The sequence below is a fragment of the Quercus robur genome, chromosome 4 (genome assembly GCF_932294415.1).
Source record: "Quercus robur chromosome 4, dhQueRobu3.1, whole genome shotgun sequence".
In the NCBI taxonomy this organism is placed as follows: Eukaryota; Viridiplantae; Streptophyta; class Magnoliopsida; order Fagales; family Fagaceae; genus Quercus; species Quercus robur.
In genome coordinates this window covers 80,488,056-80,508,343 of record NC_065537.1, presented here as the reverse complement: position 1 = coordinate 80,508,343, position 20,288 = coordinate 80,488,056, and the positions used below count along the sequence as shown (strand labels likewise).

At 37.2% G+C, this 20,288-nt stretch overlaps 1 protein-coding gene across 4 annotated transcripts in view; it reads left to right on the top strand.

The window, feature by feature from the left end:
- Nucleotides 1–20,288, top strand: part of LOC126724275 (putative disease resistance protein RGA3) — a 110,574-nt gene that overhangs the window by 70,471 nt on the left and 19,815 nt on the right. For 3 of the 4 annotated variants that reach the window (XM_050428848.1, XM_050428847.1, XM_050428846.1), the window contains exons 2-3: nucleotides 403–779; nucleotides 1,053–1,160. In XM_050428848.1, the coding sequence (XP_050284805.1) occupies nucleotides 403–718 (316 nt within the window). In that variant the 3' untranslated portion in view covers nucleotides 719–779; nucleotides 1,053–1,160. Of the gene's footprint in view, nucleotides 1–402; nucleotides 780–1,052; nucleotides 1,161–1,487; nucleotides 1,510–2,404; nucleotides 2,505–2,619; nucleotides 2,713–2,801; nucleotides 4,214–4,318; nucleotides 4,460–4,543; nucleotides 4,641–4,737; nucleotides 4,924–5,253; nucleotides 5,498–6,111; nucleotides 6,640–20,288 lie in introns of those variants that run through there. The other variant, XM_050428849.1, reaches the window with a different exon arrangement.

Here is a 20,288-nt window from a genome sequence, read left to right as displayed (position 1 = left end):
TCCCTCTTCCTCCTCTTCATTATCCTCTTCTTCTCCTCTCTCCAAATTAAATGATATGACTTTGGATTCTATAGAAGATATAGTGTCTCTTCCGGCTGAGTGGGCACTACATTCTCTCAAGAAACTATATATTCGGAATTGCTCTAAACTAACCTCTATATCTGGAGCGGTACGTTATCTCACCTCCCTCTGTGTGCTATATATTACCTGTAAGGAGTTCGATCCATTAAGAGACATGCATGACGATGGCATGGAATGGCGATGCCTCATTTGCCTCCGTCATTTATATTTCAATGGCATTCCAAAACTAAAGTCTCTCCCTGTGGGTCTTCAATGTATTTCCACCCTAAAACAGCTCAGAATTTCGAATTGTCCCAATTTAATGGCTTTGTCGGAGCTCACCTCACTTGAATATCTTGGGATTGAAAGATGCGAGCCTAATTTGACATCACTTCTTGAGATTAGTTGTCTCACTTCTTTACAGTCGCTGGGAATTGTTGACTTTCCCAATTTGATTACTCTCCCTGAATCAATTAGGAATCTAATCTCACTTGAAACACTTTTCATTCAGTCCTGTCCCAATCTCACAACACTACCTGATGATGGTTTTATCAAGTCTTTACGAAAACTGCTAATTATTAATTGTCCTCAGTTAGCTGAAAAATACAAAAATAAAATCGATAAGGATTTCCCTAATTTGGAAATCGAATGGCGTTGAGACCACAACAGTAAACGGCTCTACTTCATCTTTAGCAACAGTTGCTCCCGTCTTTCACTTGGTACGCATTCTATGATTTCAAAAGAAACTGAGCTTTTTACAATTATATTCTCTATGCTACGTTGATTTCCATATTATATATATTCAGCCCGGGTATAATTGAATTGGTATTTTGTTTAGGTTTTCTGGTAATCAAAAATCAGAGGTTTTCTTAAATTTTATTGATCTTTTAGCAAGCAAACTGTGTATTGCTTCCGATTTCTACTTTAAAGCATTATTATCATAACTATTAATATTATTGTTTTTAACTACATGCTTTGTGTTCTGTTAACAGCTTCGTGGAGATAATTATCTGAAGAATTTGAATAAGTTTCTGGGGCAATATGGTCATGGGATAAATCACTTGGATAGTTTCAAGATTTGGGAAGTTGATGCAGCTAAGGTATTCAATTAGACTCATTTATAATCTAATGATTATTGAATTTTTTGGAATAGCATTAGGATTTCCAATTTGTGTTTATCAAAACAATGGTGCTTGAGTTAATCAGTTTGCTTTCAAATCAATCAAAAAATGTCTAACAATTGGAAAAAATGAACAGGGGAGGGTTGGCCTTACACTGCTCAAAATTAACAATCTTATACTGTTTTAGTAACTCAAATTGTAATGTTTTTGACTCTTCTTACTTTTGAAATTGGATGTAGAATGAATTGGAAACACAGAATGAAAGGAGGTGTATGTATCTGGGCATATTCAGAACCATATGAAAAGGTGCAACAAGTCAACAGCTAAGGTGATTATCTTGTTTTGGGTTCATTTTTTTTTCCCTCATGTAAAATGTTCATTCTAGATATTATTCTCATATTAAGATGGGACCCAAGAGGGAAGATGCATAAGTCCACATTTGTTTGTTCATTCTATTGATTTCTATCTTTATATAAATTATAAAATGACACTTTTCTGTTGCGTTCTTTAGGCGAAGTACACTCGGGAAGGCAGGAGTCAGTTTCAAGCCCTTAACGTCTTCAAAAGAGCTACCCTGTATTGTTGTTTGATAGTTAGGAGAAGCATTGGGAACCTCAAGTTCTTTCTTCCAAGCTGTTTCTTTTCCATCCCCCACCCAGGCATAGCGCTTCACTAAATAGAGTGACTCGGAAAAATCAACTGACTTCCACCCTTGTCATATATATTCCATACATCACACTACATAGAGTGAAGTCTGGCACTTGTTGATATTTTGATGACATTCTGGTGAATGATCATTATTGACCAGCCTCTAGGAAAGCAGTTTTACATTCAGGTATTTATCATTTTGTTTTCTTCAACTCTTTATTATTTCTCCCTATTTATATCAACAAACAAAAATATCCAGATGTGGTTTTTGAGTTCTTACATAGTTGCTGATTTTTGTTCACTGTCTAATGATAGCTTAGTTTGGATTAAAAGTATGGCTTCATATTTTGAGTTTAGATATGTAGAAATGCTGGGATGAATTTAATTTATGTACAAGAGTTGGATACAAAGTTAGAATGAATAAAAATATAAAGTTATGTATAGCTTGTCATTTGAAAGAGGAGAAGAAAATCAATTGAGTTTTCACATCGAATGAGAGTTCTTTTTTTGTAAACCAAACTGACATAACATAATATTAGAAACTTTGTTATGTGTTCTTTTACTCACTTTTTCAGAATGATGCCAAGCTGAAATTGTTGGGAAATGGTCCAAGACTCTCGCATCCCTAGATTTGATAGTGATTCAGAAGGATGATTTGGTCCAAAGATACTATAGGTCCATATATCTCCTTTAAAATTCAATACTTTGTTTAATCAAGTATTCAACTCCCTTTTGTTTCCCTTCAATTAAAAGTGCAGTGATTTTTCCATTAATTTGATTTTGTGAGCAGAGTATTGAAAAGCTTGGAATATGACAACAGACAAGAGTTGGTTATTGCCCAAAGAGAGTCAAGTCTACAACTATGTTGCCACAAATGAGAATGGTAAATATCTTTTTGACCTTTCTTTTTTATTTTATTAATGTATGCTCTCAAACTTATATCTAGTACTGTGGCATGGATAAAAATCACAGCATGGTGTTAACAGTAAGAGGTGTTCCTTTTCAAGGATGGCTTCATCTTGCGTGCAGCTGATACTTGGGATGTTTGATGACTTTTTAGTGAAGCCTTAGGCTTTTTTGTTTATATTAAAAATTTTGTAACCAAAAAAGGTAATTATTTTTAACTCTAATTATTCTCAGTTTGTCACTTTCTACTATGTAACCATATGAATCATAAAATGAGTAATCATGTTATTCTCTACAATATAACTATAATCTTTTATCTCATTATATTGTTATCTGGGAAGGGAAGAAAAATTGTTCTTCACTTCAGCAGATGCTTCACAACACCAATATGAAGAAAAAAGAAAGAACAAAAGATATCTGGTGTCAGTTCATTTAGAGGGTTTAAACTCCTATACTTTCTTATGTGCATGCATGTCCTTTCTAACTTCACTTTGAATTTATCAAATACCAATATGACTCTCTTTATTCTTCCATTTTCTTTAAGGTTTAGTGAGTCTAAGTTATTGGATTCTGATAAACAGGAACTTTGAATTTGGAAAGAGGCAAGAGTTTAATAGTTCGTGTGTCTTCTAACCATACGGGGAATGGAAATTCACCGCAACTACAAAAAGATAAACTGTTACATATCTCATGCCTATCTTTATATATCTTACATTATGGATTGGGTTAAATGGTTCATTTGTTTTGAATTTTCGGAATTTTGATTGCAAAATGGTAGTAGTAGTGGTATTAATTTCTTCACTTTTATTTTTATTTTTTTCTAATTTCATTCTCAAACTAATTTCTGATAGGTTGGAAAGGACGAAGATTGTAGCTTGGTGTTAGCAATGATATTTATTCCTACCTTCAATTAGAGCTTAATTTCAGGATGATTGGTTCTTGGACTTTCAACCTCCCTCTGTGAAACATAAGCTTATTGAATATGTTCATCTTAATGTAGTTGTTTCAATAACAAAACAGGCTTATTCTCTCTTTTCTTCTTCTTTTTTTCTTTTCTTTTTTTTTTTAATGCTTTCGAAATTGTAACTCTTTTACCTATATGCATAACAGTACTTTAATGCATCCAATTGAACTTTGGTACAAGAACTATCATGAGAAATATTTTATAGGGATTAAGCATCTAGCAAATGATGATTATCTGAAGAATTTGAATCTTCTGTGGAAATATGATTATGGGATGTACCACTTGGATACTTTCAGAATTTGAGAAGCCAATGTAAGTAAGTTAGTTAGCTTGTCTATAATTAAATGTTATGTTTGATTATAATCAAATTTGAAAAATCCTGAGTTGTGATCAAATGCAACTTATATTCTTCTATTACGTTTTTTTCTACACAGTTCTTGAGGTTGGAGATGTAATATTTAAGATATGTTCTACCTTGGGTGACACTCATCCAAGAAGCAATGGTTTTGACAAGGTTGGAACAAGAGAAACTGGTAGATCTTTAGTTTATTTTCTTTGTTTTCTGATTTATTGTTAGTTGTTACTAAATTACACCATTACATTCTATAAATTTTAATAGAAAACAGTTGATTGTTGAGAAGGCATAGATGACTTTGCTGAGAAGGCACAGATCTTCTGAAAGACAAGCAAGCTCTGGTCTTACAGAGACTGCTAAGAAGGCATAGATGAAGTTGTCGTCTCTAACTTATAGTAATATTAGGTATGTGGCTATTTCTATGCCTTCTTTCTTAAGTTGATCTCTCCATTTGCCATGATCACATAGAAAAACCATTTGCTTTTCCAGTTTACCTTTCATTACAACTGCTGCAGATGGCCCAAAACACATTGACACCACACTGATGGGTCAAATTTTTAGAATTGTGTTCAAATTTGCTAGACAGGTATGCCTACTGAAAATTGTTACTCTCATATGAAATATCAATGAACATTTAATTTCCATCACTTCAGTGGATTAAAACTACAATCTACTTTTTCTAGGCTTTTATCACTTGTTGAAACTGCCTTGATAGATACAAAGCTTTCCTTCAAAGATATATATGAAGTAATCTTGTTGATGGTTCAACTCGCATCCCAGCCGTTTAGGAGCATGAGGAAATGACTGGCAAAGAGCCAAATGTGACTGTAAATCCTTATGAAGTTGTTGCTCTTGGGGCTATAGTTCAGGTTTGTCTTGTTCTCCATCTTTTTTGCTTTTTATTTATGGAAGAAAACGTAAATCTCTCTATTTCTGATATTATCTACTTTAGCACTTATTTAGAGTTTGCACTAATTGTTGAGACAGTTAAGGCATCAATATTTATTTTAGTGGCTTTCATTTCAGGGCCAGTGTTTTAGCTGGAGAAGTTAGTGACATTGTGCTCTTGGATGTCACTTATTACTTTCATTTTAGAGCTCTCTATTTCTGATGTTGTCCACTGTAGTACTTATTAGAACTTGCATTAATTGTTGAGATAGTTGAAGCATTAATATTTATTTTTGTGACTTTCATTTCAGGACTTGAAACTTTAGGTGGTGTGATGACAAATTATCTGAAGGAACCCAACCTTACCAATTTCCAAATTAGGGTTGTTTTCTTTTCCACTGCAGCAGATGAATATAAATGAGTATCAAGGTGAGAGAGTTTGTGAGGGACAACATATCTCTTGGAGGCTTTCGCTTAGATGGCATCTCACATGTGCCACTTGGAAAGAAGCAGGATATCGCCATAACTGGTACTAGCACCTTTCTAAGTGAAAAGGTATATTTTGAAAAAATTGTTGTTATGAAGAGTGTTTGGTATTTGTTCAAATTAAAGTTTTTGGTTAATCTGGGCCTTGAATGATCCTGAAATCCTACCTAGCTTAGCCGAATATAATTATCTAACCTTCTGAGAAATAACTGAATGTATATAACAAATGCAACTATAGAAATATAAGAGATTGCATCACCAAACTCCCAAGTAAATCAAGACTAATTTTTGTATTGGTGCATTTTCCTACTTAGATATTTTATACTCCTATTACCATAGCCATTGTAGGCAGGAAATGATTTTTCTTGTTTATATGCTAATTTGTATTTTCTAAATAAAAAAATAAAATAAAAATTCTTTTATTTCTTAATCTTTAATTTTGATTTTGTAGCTCAAGGGATTTTTTTTTTTTTTTTTTTAATTTGTTACCCCTTTCAATGATGCTACCATGGTCTTCAAGAACCTATATCTTTGTTTTCTTTCTGAAATCTTAGCATTTCTATCATCTATGTTTTTCGATTAATAAATAAATAAAAATAAATGGAAATGTTCACATTTTATATTAGTAACCTAATTATGTTACTAAACCCCATGTTTGTATGTACAAAATAAAAATGTTGCAGGTGGATAGGATGGTTAATGAAGCTGAAAATTTTGCAAAGGGAATGAGGGATGCCATAGACACAAAGAACCATGCTAACTTAGTTTTGTACCATACTAGAAGCAACTAAAAGAGCTGGGAGACAATGTTCCTAGCTACACAAGGAGAATGCAGAGGCTAAAGTGAATTCACCCAAGCCATTAAAGATGCAATGGCTGACCTGAATCAAGAAATTATGTAACTGGAGCTGTCAACATGACGTGACTTTTAATTGGATTCCTATTAAAAGTCTATTAACTTTTCCGGATTGACTTCTTCAGTTCTTTGCATGCACTTCGACAATTGTCTATCCTATATTTTAGGACTACAGCTTTGTTGCTGTTGTACCTGTAGTATGACAATATCTCTTTTATATTGAGTAATTTGGGTGTATTGGGGTTTGGGTTTTGTGAGAATTCTGTCACACCACCTTTGTATTTTCCATATTTGTTAGTGGAACTTTCTCCTTGTCTTCACCCGTGGATGTAGGCTAAAGGCCGAACCACGTAAATCCTTGGCGTTCACTCTTGTGTGTGATTGTCTATTTATCTATGGTTTTTTTTTTCAATTATTATTTTTTATTTTTTTTGAGTTCTTTTTAAAACCCATAATATTTTAACATTCAAACAAATGTGCTTCCTGGAAACCTTTCCCACAATTGTCGATCTATAGCCAATCCAGTCAACATGATGCTGGGTTACTTTTGGCACTACACTTGTGTCATTTGGATCAACTGGGAAAACAATTGGTGGGAATGATGTGATTGATGCAAATTTCACCGATAGAAATTCTTGCATATTTGTATTTTCTATGTTAGTTTGTACAGGCTATGTTGGCTGTGATTTTGCAAAGTATGATGTGTATATTTTCAATATGATTTAGAAAATGGGTAGTCTATGGGTTATCCTCTTGAAAGAATTAATTAAAAAAAATTGGAGTTTGTACGTTTTTTTAAATTTCTACATTTGGTCAAGTTGGTGGTTGATTTGTATAATCAGTGCCACCAAGGTTTATTTATATTTAGTTTTTCATGATGATTTTGCATCAACAGTGTATATGAAATAAGTTTTTAGAGCCATACAAGTGCATCAAACGTCTTACTTTCAAGTTTTAGTGAGCAGTAGAACTACTTAAATTAGTGGACTGGAAACTAACTAATTATTACCAGTTCAATATTTTTTGCGATCTTATTTGCTTCAATTCAACCTTTTCGTTTGCTTTGAGATTTATGGTAAGGAAAAGACAATGTGGCCATGTGGGCTTTGACAAAAGGGAATGGTCGTATCTAACTCTTTGAAGGACTGGATGGGCCTCCTTCAGCACATTGGTTTGTGGAGTTCATACTCCCCTAAGCACTGGATTCCTCCAAATAATCCAAAAACAACAAAAAAAAGTTTATTATAGTTTACCTACGGCTTTGAAGGAATTTTCTCCGGCCTGTTATATTATCTATATCCACTCTCCCTTAAAAGTTACCATGGCTTTTGAGTGGAGTCGTGGTGTGCATTTGTGTTAGAACCTCTTTCCCTCTCCATTGTGTGTGTGTTTGTTTCTCAAAAAAAAAAAAAATATATATATATATATATATATATATATATTTTATATATACTAGCCTCTGAGCACGCATGTAAGGCTCTTCTATTTTTTGAGTAAATTTTAATAATTTACATCTATCATAATTTGGAATTACTATATTTTTCAATCACAAAAATTCTTAAGAGTGTGATGAATGTTATGGGTGTGTGTGAAATAAGAATCCCATTCCAATAAAGAATGATCTTAAGCTGCTTGTGTTTGAACTTGCAACATTGTCCTAGAATGGCAAGGATGAACCAAAAAAAATAATGAACTTTAAGGAGAAAATTACTTACAAACTGAGTCTCTAAGTTCAACTTCCAAAGTTGCTAGATATTTGAGAAGTTAAAAAAATGCAAGGATTTGGCTAATAATTCAATTCAGAGGACTGAAAAATCTCGCTCAACAAAAGGACGGTAATAGAGCTATCAAAAAAGAACCGATGTTAAAACAAACACAAACCCCAAACAATTTTGCGACCATCTAATAAGCTTTCTATAAAAATAAAAAATAAAAAAACCAAATTTGCAACTATTAGATAAAATAAAAAATGCAAAACAATTCAGCAAACGCAATGCCCAACAAAATCAACAACAACTTAAAAAAGAAAAGGCCATACCTCAACATGCCTTGCGTTCGAGGGCTCAGGTGGCAACTCAAAATCCAAGATCTCTTCCTTTGGCACTACTGCTTTCTTAGCATTAGGATCTAGGGAAACCTATAGAATATCAAGCATGTGATTATGTGAATATACAAATGCATTCAACTATCTCTAAGGACCAAAATTATCACAAAAACTTAGACACATACCAAAATTATCACAATAACAACTTTTTTAAGAAACTACCCTAAAATTTAGGATTTGAAATAGAGAAAACAGTTGGTTTAGTGTTTGCTACTTTTTAGGAAAAAAATGTATCAAACATGCATGAGATATATATATATATATATATATATATATATATATTGGCCAATTAATTTGCTACTTTTTAGGGAAAAAATGTATCAAACATGCATGAGATATATATATTTTGGCCAATTAAAAAATAAAGAAAGAAAAAAGTTTAAACCTGAAGTTTGTTTCTGAATAAGTGGGTTAGTGGAAGAGTAATCCTATTTTGTAGGCAATATTTTAGTGGGGGTTAAAGATTTATTTTTACTTTGTTGTCCTTTAATTCTGTCTCTACTTAAACTTAGGGAAATAGGGGTATTTTGGACCAAAAAAATCTAGTCCAAACAGGGACAGCCTCTTAAATAGTAGTATAGATAAAACCAAAACCTTTGAAGTTTCCATAATTTTTCACGTCAACACATTTTATTTAAATAAAATTATCATTTTATTTAAGTAAAATTATTTTTATTTAGTCCAAACTTAACGAGGAGTGAAACTCTAACTCTCTAACAAGTCAAACTTAAACTTAAACTCATCCTTTTCTTTTAAAGAAAATTATTTTTTGTTTAATCCAAACTTAACAAGGAGTGAAACTCTATCTCTCTAATACATCTAACTTAAACTCAAACCCAACCGTTGATATTATTATTATTATTATTATTATTATTATCATCATCATCATCTCGCTACTTCACTAACGGGATATTTTATGATAGGGTGCAAACTTATAGTCATGGATTATTCTTTTGAATGTAACCCAATTTTTTCTTATATTTTTTATTTTTTAGTCATATTGTGGGCCAGAAAATTCATGGCCCAGGCCCGCTCTATATCAAGGCCCAGGGCCTAATCTGAGGAGACCTATTGTCAAGGATGAGTTTAATGCACGAATAGGATAAGTGAAAAGACTGCCAATACTGTAGTAGAGAACTCTGTGCCTGACAAGCCCCTATTCTTGACCATGCTATTCAACCTTTACGTCTACTCCCAACCACTTGAGGTATGGGCTGATAGGACAAGTCCTCTGCCCCGAAGGTAAAGCTTATACGTGGACCCTAAAGAGAGGAAGGAATATGAGTATAAAAGGAAACGAAAGCCAAGAGAAAAAGGGGGAGAAGAAGGGGAAGAACCTGATGCTCCTCAGACTAAGTCCGAGGAGTCCAACCCCTCAGGCTACGACGCTGTAGGGCTTGGATGTTCAGGCCGAACCCTTTTCTACATGAGCCCCCCTAAAATCAGGACCGGACCATCGCCCCGTGATCAAAGGCAAGCCTTTTAAGCCCATTCTCTACAAATCATATTGTGAGGGATCTTTTATGTACGAGCCCAACGTCATTCTTGGGCCATTAAATAATCGTGTCCCTACAATTGGCGCCGTCTGTGGGAAGGCTTGCGCGTTGGCGCAGGTGGCGTTTGAGTTAACTCTCTAGCAAGCAGAGATTCGCGGATTTTCCTCCATCTCCGGCGACATGCAGTTGTTGTTCCGACATAAACTTCTGCCAGGGGCTACGCCCTATAGTGCCAGCGGCACGGGCAGCTTTAGGGGCTTCCGGCCTCAAGCCAACTCTCCCCGCCATGGTCAGGGGGCTGACTTTCGAAAAAGCAAATAAGTACAAAAAGTACTCAAAAGAAAAACCACAAGTTTTGGACAGAACCAAGGCCTTGCATGGTCCTCGGACTGAAGCCTATGGGGAAACCAAGTACTCAAAAGAAAAACCACAAGTTTTGGACAGAACCAAGGCCTTGCATGGTCCTCGAACTCAAGCCTATGGGGAAACCAAGTACTCAAAAGAAAAACCACAAGTTTTGGACAGAACCAAGGCCTTGCATGGTCCTCGGACTCAAGCCTATGGGGAAACCAAGTACAAAGAAAAAACTACAAGTTTTGGACAGAACCAAGGCCTTGCATGGTCCTCGGACTCAAGCCTATGGGGAAACCAAGTACAAAGAAAAAACTTCAAGTTTTGGACAGAACCAAGGCCTTGCATGGTCCTCGGACTCAAGCCTATGGGGAAACCAAATACTCAAAAGAAAAAACTACAAGTTTTGGACAGAATCAAAGCCTTGCATAGTCCTCGGACTCAAGCCTATGGGGAAACCAAGTACAAAGAAAAAACTACAAGTTTTGGACAGAACCAAGGCCTTGCATGGTCCTCGGACTCAAGCCTATGGGGAAACTAAGTACTTAAAAGAAAAACTACATTACATGGACCTTAGAATCTTTCCGAGGAGAACTCCCCATTAACAATTGGGTTAATTCCTAAACTGCATGGATTCTCAAGTCTGCTCTCGGATCCTCAGTACCAAAGGGATTGATGCAATATATAGCAATATGTTACCAAAAACACAATCGGAGTCCCTTACTACTCAGTTACCCCCTTGGATGAATTGTTTAGAGTTTATCGTTCTCGGATGGTCTCCTCGCACTTATTACAGAATATTCAACTGTTATCTCGGTTAGTTTCCTAAGTTTAATTTATTGTGAATTATCGTTATTATGCCGGGTAATGTCGGTAAATTAAAATTAGTTAGATTATGTTTCAAGGTTTCCTGCTCTAAGTATTATTGAAGAAAAACACACATGGAGCACACCTATTCACAAAGTAGTGTTGCAAAAAAGAAAAATATTCAAAACAAGTAAATAAATTTCCCTTTTATTAAAACAAAGAAATAGTACAGCGTACAATGAAAAGCTGAAATCAGCTTATGTTAAAACTAACTACATAATTGAAAAGAAAGATACAAGAGAATAAGATAAAACCGAGGAGGTAGTACAGAGGAGAGGTTGGCTGCTGCTTCAAGACTTTGTTCAAATAAAACCATTCTCAACACTTTTACATGCCCATAACTCAGGCAGCAAAAGAACCCAACGTGGGGCCTGCACCATTGAAGAAAAGGTGCAGAGAGCACCCAGCTTCAGGCTAGCGCAGCTGAAGAAAAGGTGCAGGGAACCCAACTTGAGGCCCACACCGTTGAAGAGAAGGTGCCGTGAACCGGAAGTTGAGGAGCCTACACCAAAATTTGCTTGCGACAAGGCAGACGGCGCTGATGGCGGAAGATTTTTCTTCTGACACACCAAAAATCTGACGTGACCAGAACCTGCTTCAGATTTTGACTGAAAGAGGGGAGGGTACCGTCCCCACCATGTCCAAGTGGGAAGACACCTTAAATCTGTGCCTCCCTTGCCCAGGCCACATCACTTTACGTCTTGGAAGGGTCCGGTGCCTCTGTGGCGGGTGAAGTTCCTCCATCTCCACCCAAGCCTCAGACATATGGCGCAAAGGGAAGATGACACCGGAGGAGGGAACTGGGTATGGACAAAGGGTTATGATTCTGAAGAGAGCAGAAGGGTTTGTATGCCAGGAGAGCAACCACCTGTCCTACTTATATAGAGGGTAAGGAGGTGTCATGTAATTTAATTTGAGCAGATTCCCAAGACGCGCTGCAGACAAGGCAGCTCTGGCTCAATTTCCCACACCATCCACAATCGTAGGATCTCAAGATCCTCGGGAAGGCGCGCTTCGATTGTTGAAACTTCAGAGTACTCGCGAACGAAGGGAGGACTCTTGACTTGGCACGTCTCCCATGTGAATGTAAAAACACAAGTATGAGTGGAGTGCAGAACTTGAACGAGCCGTGATGTGGGCCCAAAGTCACCAAAACCCTCCTCCCCAACTAAAAGTCGGGCAGCAGGATTTTGAGGGGCTATTGTGGGCCAGAAAATTCATGGCTCAGGCCCGCTTTATATCAAGACCAGGGCCTGATCTGAGGAGACCTATTGTCAAGGATGAGTTTAATGCACGGATAGGATAAGTGAAAAGACTGCCAATACTGTAGTAGAGAACTCTATGCCTGACAAGCCCCTATTCTTGACCATGCTATTCAACCTTTACGTCTACTCCCAACCACTTGAGGTATGGGCTGATAGGACAAGTCCTCTGCTCCGAAGGTAAAGTTTACACGTGGACCCTAAAGAGAGGAAGGAATACGAGTATAAAAGGAAACGAAAGCCAAGAGAAAAAGGGGGAGAAGAAGGGGAAGAACCTGATGCCCCTCAGACTAAGTCCGAGGAGTCCAACCCCTCAGGCTACGACGCTGTAGGGCTTGGATGTTTAGGCTGAACCCTTTTCTACATGAGCCCCCCTAAAATCAGGACCGAACCATCGCCCCGTGATCAAAGGCAAGCCTTTTAAGCCCATTCTCTACAAATCATATTGTGAGGGATCTTTTATGTACGAGCCCAACGTCATTCTTGGGCCGTTAAATAATCGTGTCCCTACACACACATATATATATATATATATATTCATATATTTTTTTTTTGTTTCAAAAATTTTTAGCCGTAAATCATTTGATTCTTTAATTTTTTTTTTTTTTTTTTGGTTTTTTAGAAATTTTAATATGTGAATTTTTGAGTTATTTTTTGCAGTATCTAAAATTGTTTGACAAGTTTTTTGTAAGCCATTGCATGTTCAAGTAATGGCTTCTTCATCAAATTGTAACACAAATTGAAGTCATATAAGAGCAAATCATGTAATGGTGTAGTTTCTTAATCAATTTAAGATTTTATAAAATTATTCAGTCTACCTTACAAATAGGTAGGTTCTCGTGCATAACACGGGCTAGCGACTAGTTATACATAAAATCATTCATGTGTAACTCATGAGCTTATTTAAACATGATAGGCCACAAACTGAATAACCCCTTGTGATAGAAATTAATTAATTAATTAGTCAAGTTATTAATTAATCAATTTATCATGCAAACGTGTGGTAGCACAAACAAATCACCAATAAACTAATAATGCAGCGAAAAATAAATAACACAGTGATTTGTTTACGAATGGGGAAAACCTAACGGCAAAAACTCCACCGGATGATTTTTAGGTCACCACTCCCGAAACTCTACTATTATCACAACAAGCGGTTACAAGTAAAGGAATCCTAGTACCTTACCAACCTACAGTTGAACCCTTACCCCAATACCCAATTGGACTTGTTCTGTAGTGACAGTTCCCCTTTCAAATGCACGACTCCCAGTACGTGATTAACCAATTGCGTGAATCCCAGTACGCGACTTCAATCACCTACTAAGAAAGTTGTTGGTTGCAAAGTTCTTCAGTTCATCCAAACGATGAAGATCAAGAAGATGCTTGGTCACAAAACCCTACGGTGCACATACACAGCAACTTCTTCAAGAGAAAGAGATGAACTAGGGCAAGAACTTCGTCTCCGGTCATAATTTGCTTGAACAAAATTTGCTCAAAACTTGTGCAACTTGTGAACACTTTGACGGCCCTTAAACTGATCCTTTTATATGTCTAGGGCTAGGAGAAAAGAAAGCCCAAAGACACATTCACAAATCCCAAGAAACTCATATTGAAATTCTGAAAATCTTAAACCTTGACAGATAGCAGGTGTCGAGCAGTTGTCGAGAAGGTGTCAAGTACCCTGAATGAAGAACAGCTTCCTTAAGCTCGATAGATGCAGCTGTCGAGCTTTAATGATTTTGCACTCTGAACTTGTTTTCTTGAACAGACTTGAAAGCTTCAATACTAGATCTTGAAACAAGGTTTTTTGAAGTATTTAAAACATCCTAAATCTACGCAAATACAAGTAAAGTTCGTTTTGTCAAAGGATAAGCCAATTATATAAAATCATGACATATGTTCTTAACAAGTGAAACACATATGTCCTAACAATCTCCCCCTTCGGCAATCCGTGACAAAACCACAACAAACAAATGAACATATGAGAGAAGTCATAAATCACTCAACTCATATTTACTTGTTGAATACAATAAAATCTATCCTAACACAAACTCTTGAAAAACTTTGCAAGAAGAGAGTTTACGGCAAGTAGACTTTGACAACCTGTATTTCTGAAACACTTTAAACAAAACTCATCAAGGCATCTTTATGTGAAACAGAAATAATAGATTGCATACAAGTATAAGAAACATGTGTATAAAGAGAGAAAAGAAACAACACATGAAGGGGTAGGTGAAAGAAAAACATACATCAATATAAAGAAAGAGATAAGTACAATGTATGTCTATAAATGGTCACAAGACCTCATGTACAAGAGTAATGTATCTAAAAAGAAGGAAAATAAAAGATACATACTATCCTCACTACATCCCTCAAAATGTATCAACACTCCCCCTAACAAAATGATCCTATACTAACTCTCCCCCTAAGATGGACTACTCTCATACCAAAACTACTCCCCCTTTTTGTCACGAATAACAAACGGTAAGAGTGTCAAGTAGACATCTCATCGGCAGAGCTAGCATCTCCATCAGCATCATTTGAAGCATCATCATCATCACCATCATCATCATCCTCATCCTCAGAAGCAGAAGCCACGAGAGAAGGTGGTGAAGGAGTAGCCTCAGGAGCAAAGCCACCCATAGATGCCTGTCGTCGTGCAATACAATCAACACGAACGTTCACCTGATACAACTCCGTAGAGAGTGTATCAAGGCGAGCATCCATGCGCTGCAGCTGCGCCATGATATCTCCTAGAGACACATCGCCCGAAGAAGAAAGAGGAGCCGATGTGGATGGAGCCGAACGGGATGGAGCAGAATGGGAGGAAGGAGCTACTAAATCTGATTGCCACGACCAAAGCTGGGCCTCACTACGTTTAACGGTAGCATAATCTATGGCACACATGACGGTAAAGTGGTCGGAAGAGGGAAAAGAAACAAAAAAATGGCATAGAATCCTCGTGATAGCAGAAGGAAAGATGAGCTTATCACGGGACACCAAATCTAGATGAAATGAGAAAGGAAGTCTATGGTAAGATGCTCAAGAAGAGACAACAAAAATCGAGCACGAGGCTCTGTGATGGAGTTATAGTGAGAGAGGGGATGCAAAATGAAAGTCATCACCATGTTCATGAATCTAGGAACTTTAGCAAAATGTCGACATGGTGTAAAAAGACGTTGACCCCAAGAAGAGGGGCACTCACAAAAAGCAGACATGAGCTCATCCCTGGACACAGTCCTCAAACGCTCACAACCAAGATAGTCAGGAAACTCTATCCTAGGGAACCGAAGCACATCCACAACCAAATGCAGTATAACAGGAATGCGCATACCTTGAACGCGAGTAAAGAAAAGAGGTACTGACCGATCAATCTCGTGCATGTTGTAGTAGAACTCCTAGATAAGCACAAGAGGACAGGTGACCGAGACATCACACAATGACTTTCATCCCCTATTGTGAATGACAGAGGGAAGGTTGGTGTCTGCAAAATCCGTCAAGATGACTTGGCGTTCTGAATGAATGCCTCGTCTAGAAAAGTTCTCCGAAAATGCCTTAAAGGCATCATCATCACGGAATCAGATATAAGATAGGGTAGGATCAGATGAAGAAGAAGCACCGGAACGAAGAGGGTTCTGGGCTGGAGTGGATTTATGTATAGGTACCATAGACACGACTAATGTAAACTAACAGAGAGGGAGAGAAAGAATGACAATCAGAAAAGTCCCAAACATTTTCAAATTATCAAATATATTGAAAAGAAGTACGTATGCATGGGAAATGCATGAACATGTGACATGCAAAGGAAATTGCATCATGTGCTCAGCTTAATCCAAACCTATCAGCACACAAACATATAGCACACATCTAAATGCATGGCAATACCATTATGTGAAGTAATGTATGAGGTTTTAAACAAATTTAAGTGAAAACCCAACCCAAAATTTCAATGAAATCTCATCAATTTTGAAAAACCCCAAAAATTTTCAAAAACCCTAAATCCTAGGTTTCAAAACATGACATGCATGAATGAGAAAGGATTAGAAGCTTACCAAGTGAAGAAAAACTTGAAAAACCTTGTAAAATCCTTGAGAACCAAGATAGGAGTGAGATTGGAGTGTTTTTGGGAGAGAAATAGAGAAGTATCGAGAGAAAGATCGATGGAAATGAGAAGCAGATCGCGCAGAGGCTTTATATAGGAAAGCCAGTAAATCTCGACAGATGCAAGTATCGAGAGGTACCGAGTGATCTGTCGAGGAGGTGTCGAGGAAATGCTTATCGACAGCTGAGGTGTCGAGGAGGTATCGAGGATCAACACATCAGACTTAAGAACAGAAGCTCAATTGATCCACCAGGTATCGAGAAGCTATCAAGCATATAGACCCAATCTCAATAAATCCACTAGGTATCGAGGTGTAGGTGAGATTGCGAAAAGAAAAAGCTTAAGGAAGCTCGACAGATAGCCAGCTATCGAGGAGGTATCGAGGAGGTGTCGAGCCAGCTTTTAAAAACAGTTTTTCGAGATGTGAAAAACACAGACGTGAATACATTCCAACATGCAACTTAACCAATGATCCAATCAACATATTAAACTCTCAAAAACATCTCTCAAATGAAAATTTAAGCACATGGATCTTTAAAAACACACACACACACTAAACAAGTCTAACCAATTTTATATTTCAAAAACAAGTCTTAGATAGTTTAGTAAGCATACATTAATACATGTAAAACCTGGTGATGGCCAAACCACATTGTACCTGTACATGTATCAAAAATAGCAAAGAATATTGCATGTCGTGTGTGAAAAACATCGCAAGATTGTATAAGTGAATACATGTTATGACGATTTGAGATATGAGAAAATCACTTTCACTCACACACAATCATAACTGCTTGGTGGGGACTATCACCTTTGAGGTACATTCTATAACTTCCACATCTCCTAGAATACACGCTTGCAATCATGTTTAAAACATTTTTGATCTTTTTGCTTTTCATTCTTTGCATAGTTTTCTTTTAAGCATATCATGCATGGGCATATTAGAGAAAGAAAAGAAATACCCAATGATATTTGACATTTTAATTTTGCTATACCAAAGCACATAAATGTCATTGACACTACACTTTTGCTATGCCGAAGCATACAGGTGTCAAATTATGATTGGCGGGCAACAGTGGTGAGATGGTTATTTATGCCTTTCTCTCAGGATTTTTTAGTCATTCCTGTCAAAAAGAGTGATATGCGTGTTAAGTTTAAGAGACAACTTAATCGTACTCATCACAAACACGAGCCACAAAACTCACTTGCTTAGTTGTGCATAGAGATACTCATCTAAGCTACAAGTGATACAAAGTTTAGAAGAATTTGTTTCAATAGCCATCCAAGGTACACAAGTACCAATGTACACAAAACACACACTGTTTTTGTATTTTCTGATTTTTCATTTTTTTTTTAATAAAAAAAACAAGCAAAAACTGAAAAAATAATCAAACAAAAACATGTTAAACAACCAAAGCATAGAAACTAGACTGACTCAAAACATGAAGGCAAAACACATAAGTAATGCACACACAAAAACAAGAAAAGAGAGAGAAAAGTGACAGAATTACTTGGAGCCCTTTTCCTTCCACACCTTGGAAGAACCTTTCCGTCTAGCAAACCCTTGAACCGGCGGTGAAGGGGAAGAATTAAAACCGTTCAAGTTTGAAAGGAACATGAGGGCTTTGAGAAGATCTCTAAGGGGAGCAAGAGAGGATTGAAGCTGATTTTGGTTGCCAAATGCTATCATGTTGTTGCTCTGTTGAATGGCTAGCCACTTGCAGCAATTTGGTTGAGTATGACCAGCAGCTCCACAATGATGACAGAGATACTGCTTCTTTTGTTTAGGCTTTTGAGAGTTAGCCTTCTTAGCCTTAAGGTTTTTAACATCTTTCTTCTCAAGTTTAGGGGGTGCTCGTAAGATAGATTTACCCTTGTCTATGTTCTCACTAGCTAATTTAGTTTTAATCTCATTGTTCTTAGTTTTTACATTATTAGCAAGAGGAACAAAAACAGTAGTACTAGAAGAAGCAGTATTAGAGGAAGAAAGTCCATACCCTAAACCTGTTCGATCTGAAGCAAATTTCTGAATGCTTAGCATCTCATCCAGCTTTGCGCTTGAAGTCCTCTCCAATTGAGCTCTGACTTGAAACAGCTCCGCTTCAAGCTTCTTGGTCTTTTCAACCAAGAAATTATTCTCGAATCTCAGTGCTCCAATAGTCTGATTAGCCTCATCAAACTTTGTGGAAAACTCCTCACAGTCAAGTTCCACATCACTGAGCTTCTTGGTGATTAGCCTATATAATTTCCCATGCTTCTCAGAAAGCTTATACAACTTCTCATAGGCTGTATGGATGTCATCTTGATCATCCATCTTCTCAAACTTAGATTCCACCAATTCCTCATCTTCAACCACATCTTCAATAATCCCATCAGTAGGATTAACAGTGGTTGTGAAGGCAATTAAGATTCCGTCATCCTCATTGTCGGAATCATCCTCAGGCTCAGTGTCGCTTAAGGTAACAGCAAGTGCCTTGCTTTTCCCAATGCTCTTAAGGTATGTAGGACACTCATGCTTCATGTGACTGAAGCCTTGACACCCAAAGCACTTAGGTCTTGAGGAAACAGTGTACTGACCACCTTCCTTAGCATCCTTCTTCCCTTTGTCTTGGCCTTTTAACCGAGAAGAACTGGATTGCCTGCGGTCCTTGTCGAAACCCTTTCCATTGGTGTTCTTCATAAACTTCTTGAACTGCCTGGTGATATAGGACTTCATCTTGGAATCTTCATCATCAGAAGATTCATCTGTTTCACTGCTCTTGGCTTTCAGTGCCATACTCTTGCTTTTACCTGACTTACCTATTCTTGTTAACCCTGGCTCGTAGGTCTACAAGTTTCCAACCAGCTCAGTCAGAGGAATCTTGTCAATATCCTTTGATTCCTCTATTGCCGTAATCTTGGCATGAAATCTCTCGGGCAGAGGTCTGAGCACTTTCCTCACAATCTTGGGTTCAGGAATGGTTTCCCTAAGATTGAAGGCTGAGTTCACTATGTCCTTTAGCTTGGCATAGAACTCATCGAAAGACTCATCCTCCTCCATCTTTATCTCTTCAAAGCTTGTAGTGAGCCTCTGAAACTTTGAGTCCTTGACAGCCTTAGTACCCTCATAAGTTGTCTGGAGAATGGTCCAAGCCTCCTTGGCAGTTTCAATGAAGGATATCTTCTTGAACTCCTCATTGGTGACAGCACTAAACAATGCATTCAAAGCTCTGCTGTTGAAGTTTGCTGCCTTAATTTTAGCATCATCCCAGTCGGCTAGCACTTCTGTAGGCTTAGTCTAGCTTATCTCTACAGTTTGCCACACTTTCTCATCTAAAGACTGCAAGAAAGCTCTCATGCGTACTTTCCAGTATGCATAGTTGATGCCATCAAATAAAGGAGGTATGATTAATGACTGTCCTCTATCCATGACAAATAGGGGTCAATGGATCAACATAGTAAAGATTAACTCTAATCAGAGTGTGTCTGCTCTGATACCACTTGATAGGCCACAAACCGAATGACCCCTGATAGAAATTAATTAATTAATTAGCTAAGTTATTAATTAATCAATTTATCATGCAAACGCGTGGTAGCACAAACAAATTACCAATAAACTAATAATGCAGCGAAAAATAAATAACACGGTGATTTGTTTACGAATGAGGAAAACCTAACGGCAAAAACCCCACTGGGTGATTTTCAGGTCACCACACTCGAAACTCCACTATTATCACAACAAGCGGTTACAAGTAAAAGAATCCCAGTACTTTACCAACCTACAGTTGAACCCTTACCCCAATACCCAATTGGACTTATTTTGTAGTGACAGTTCCCTTTCCA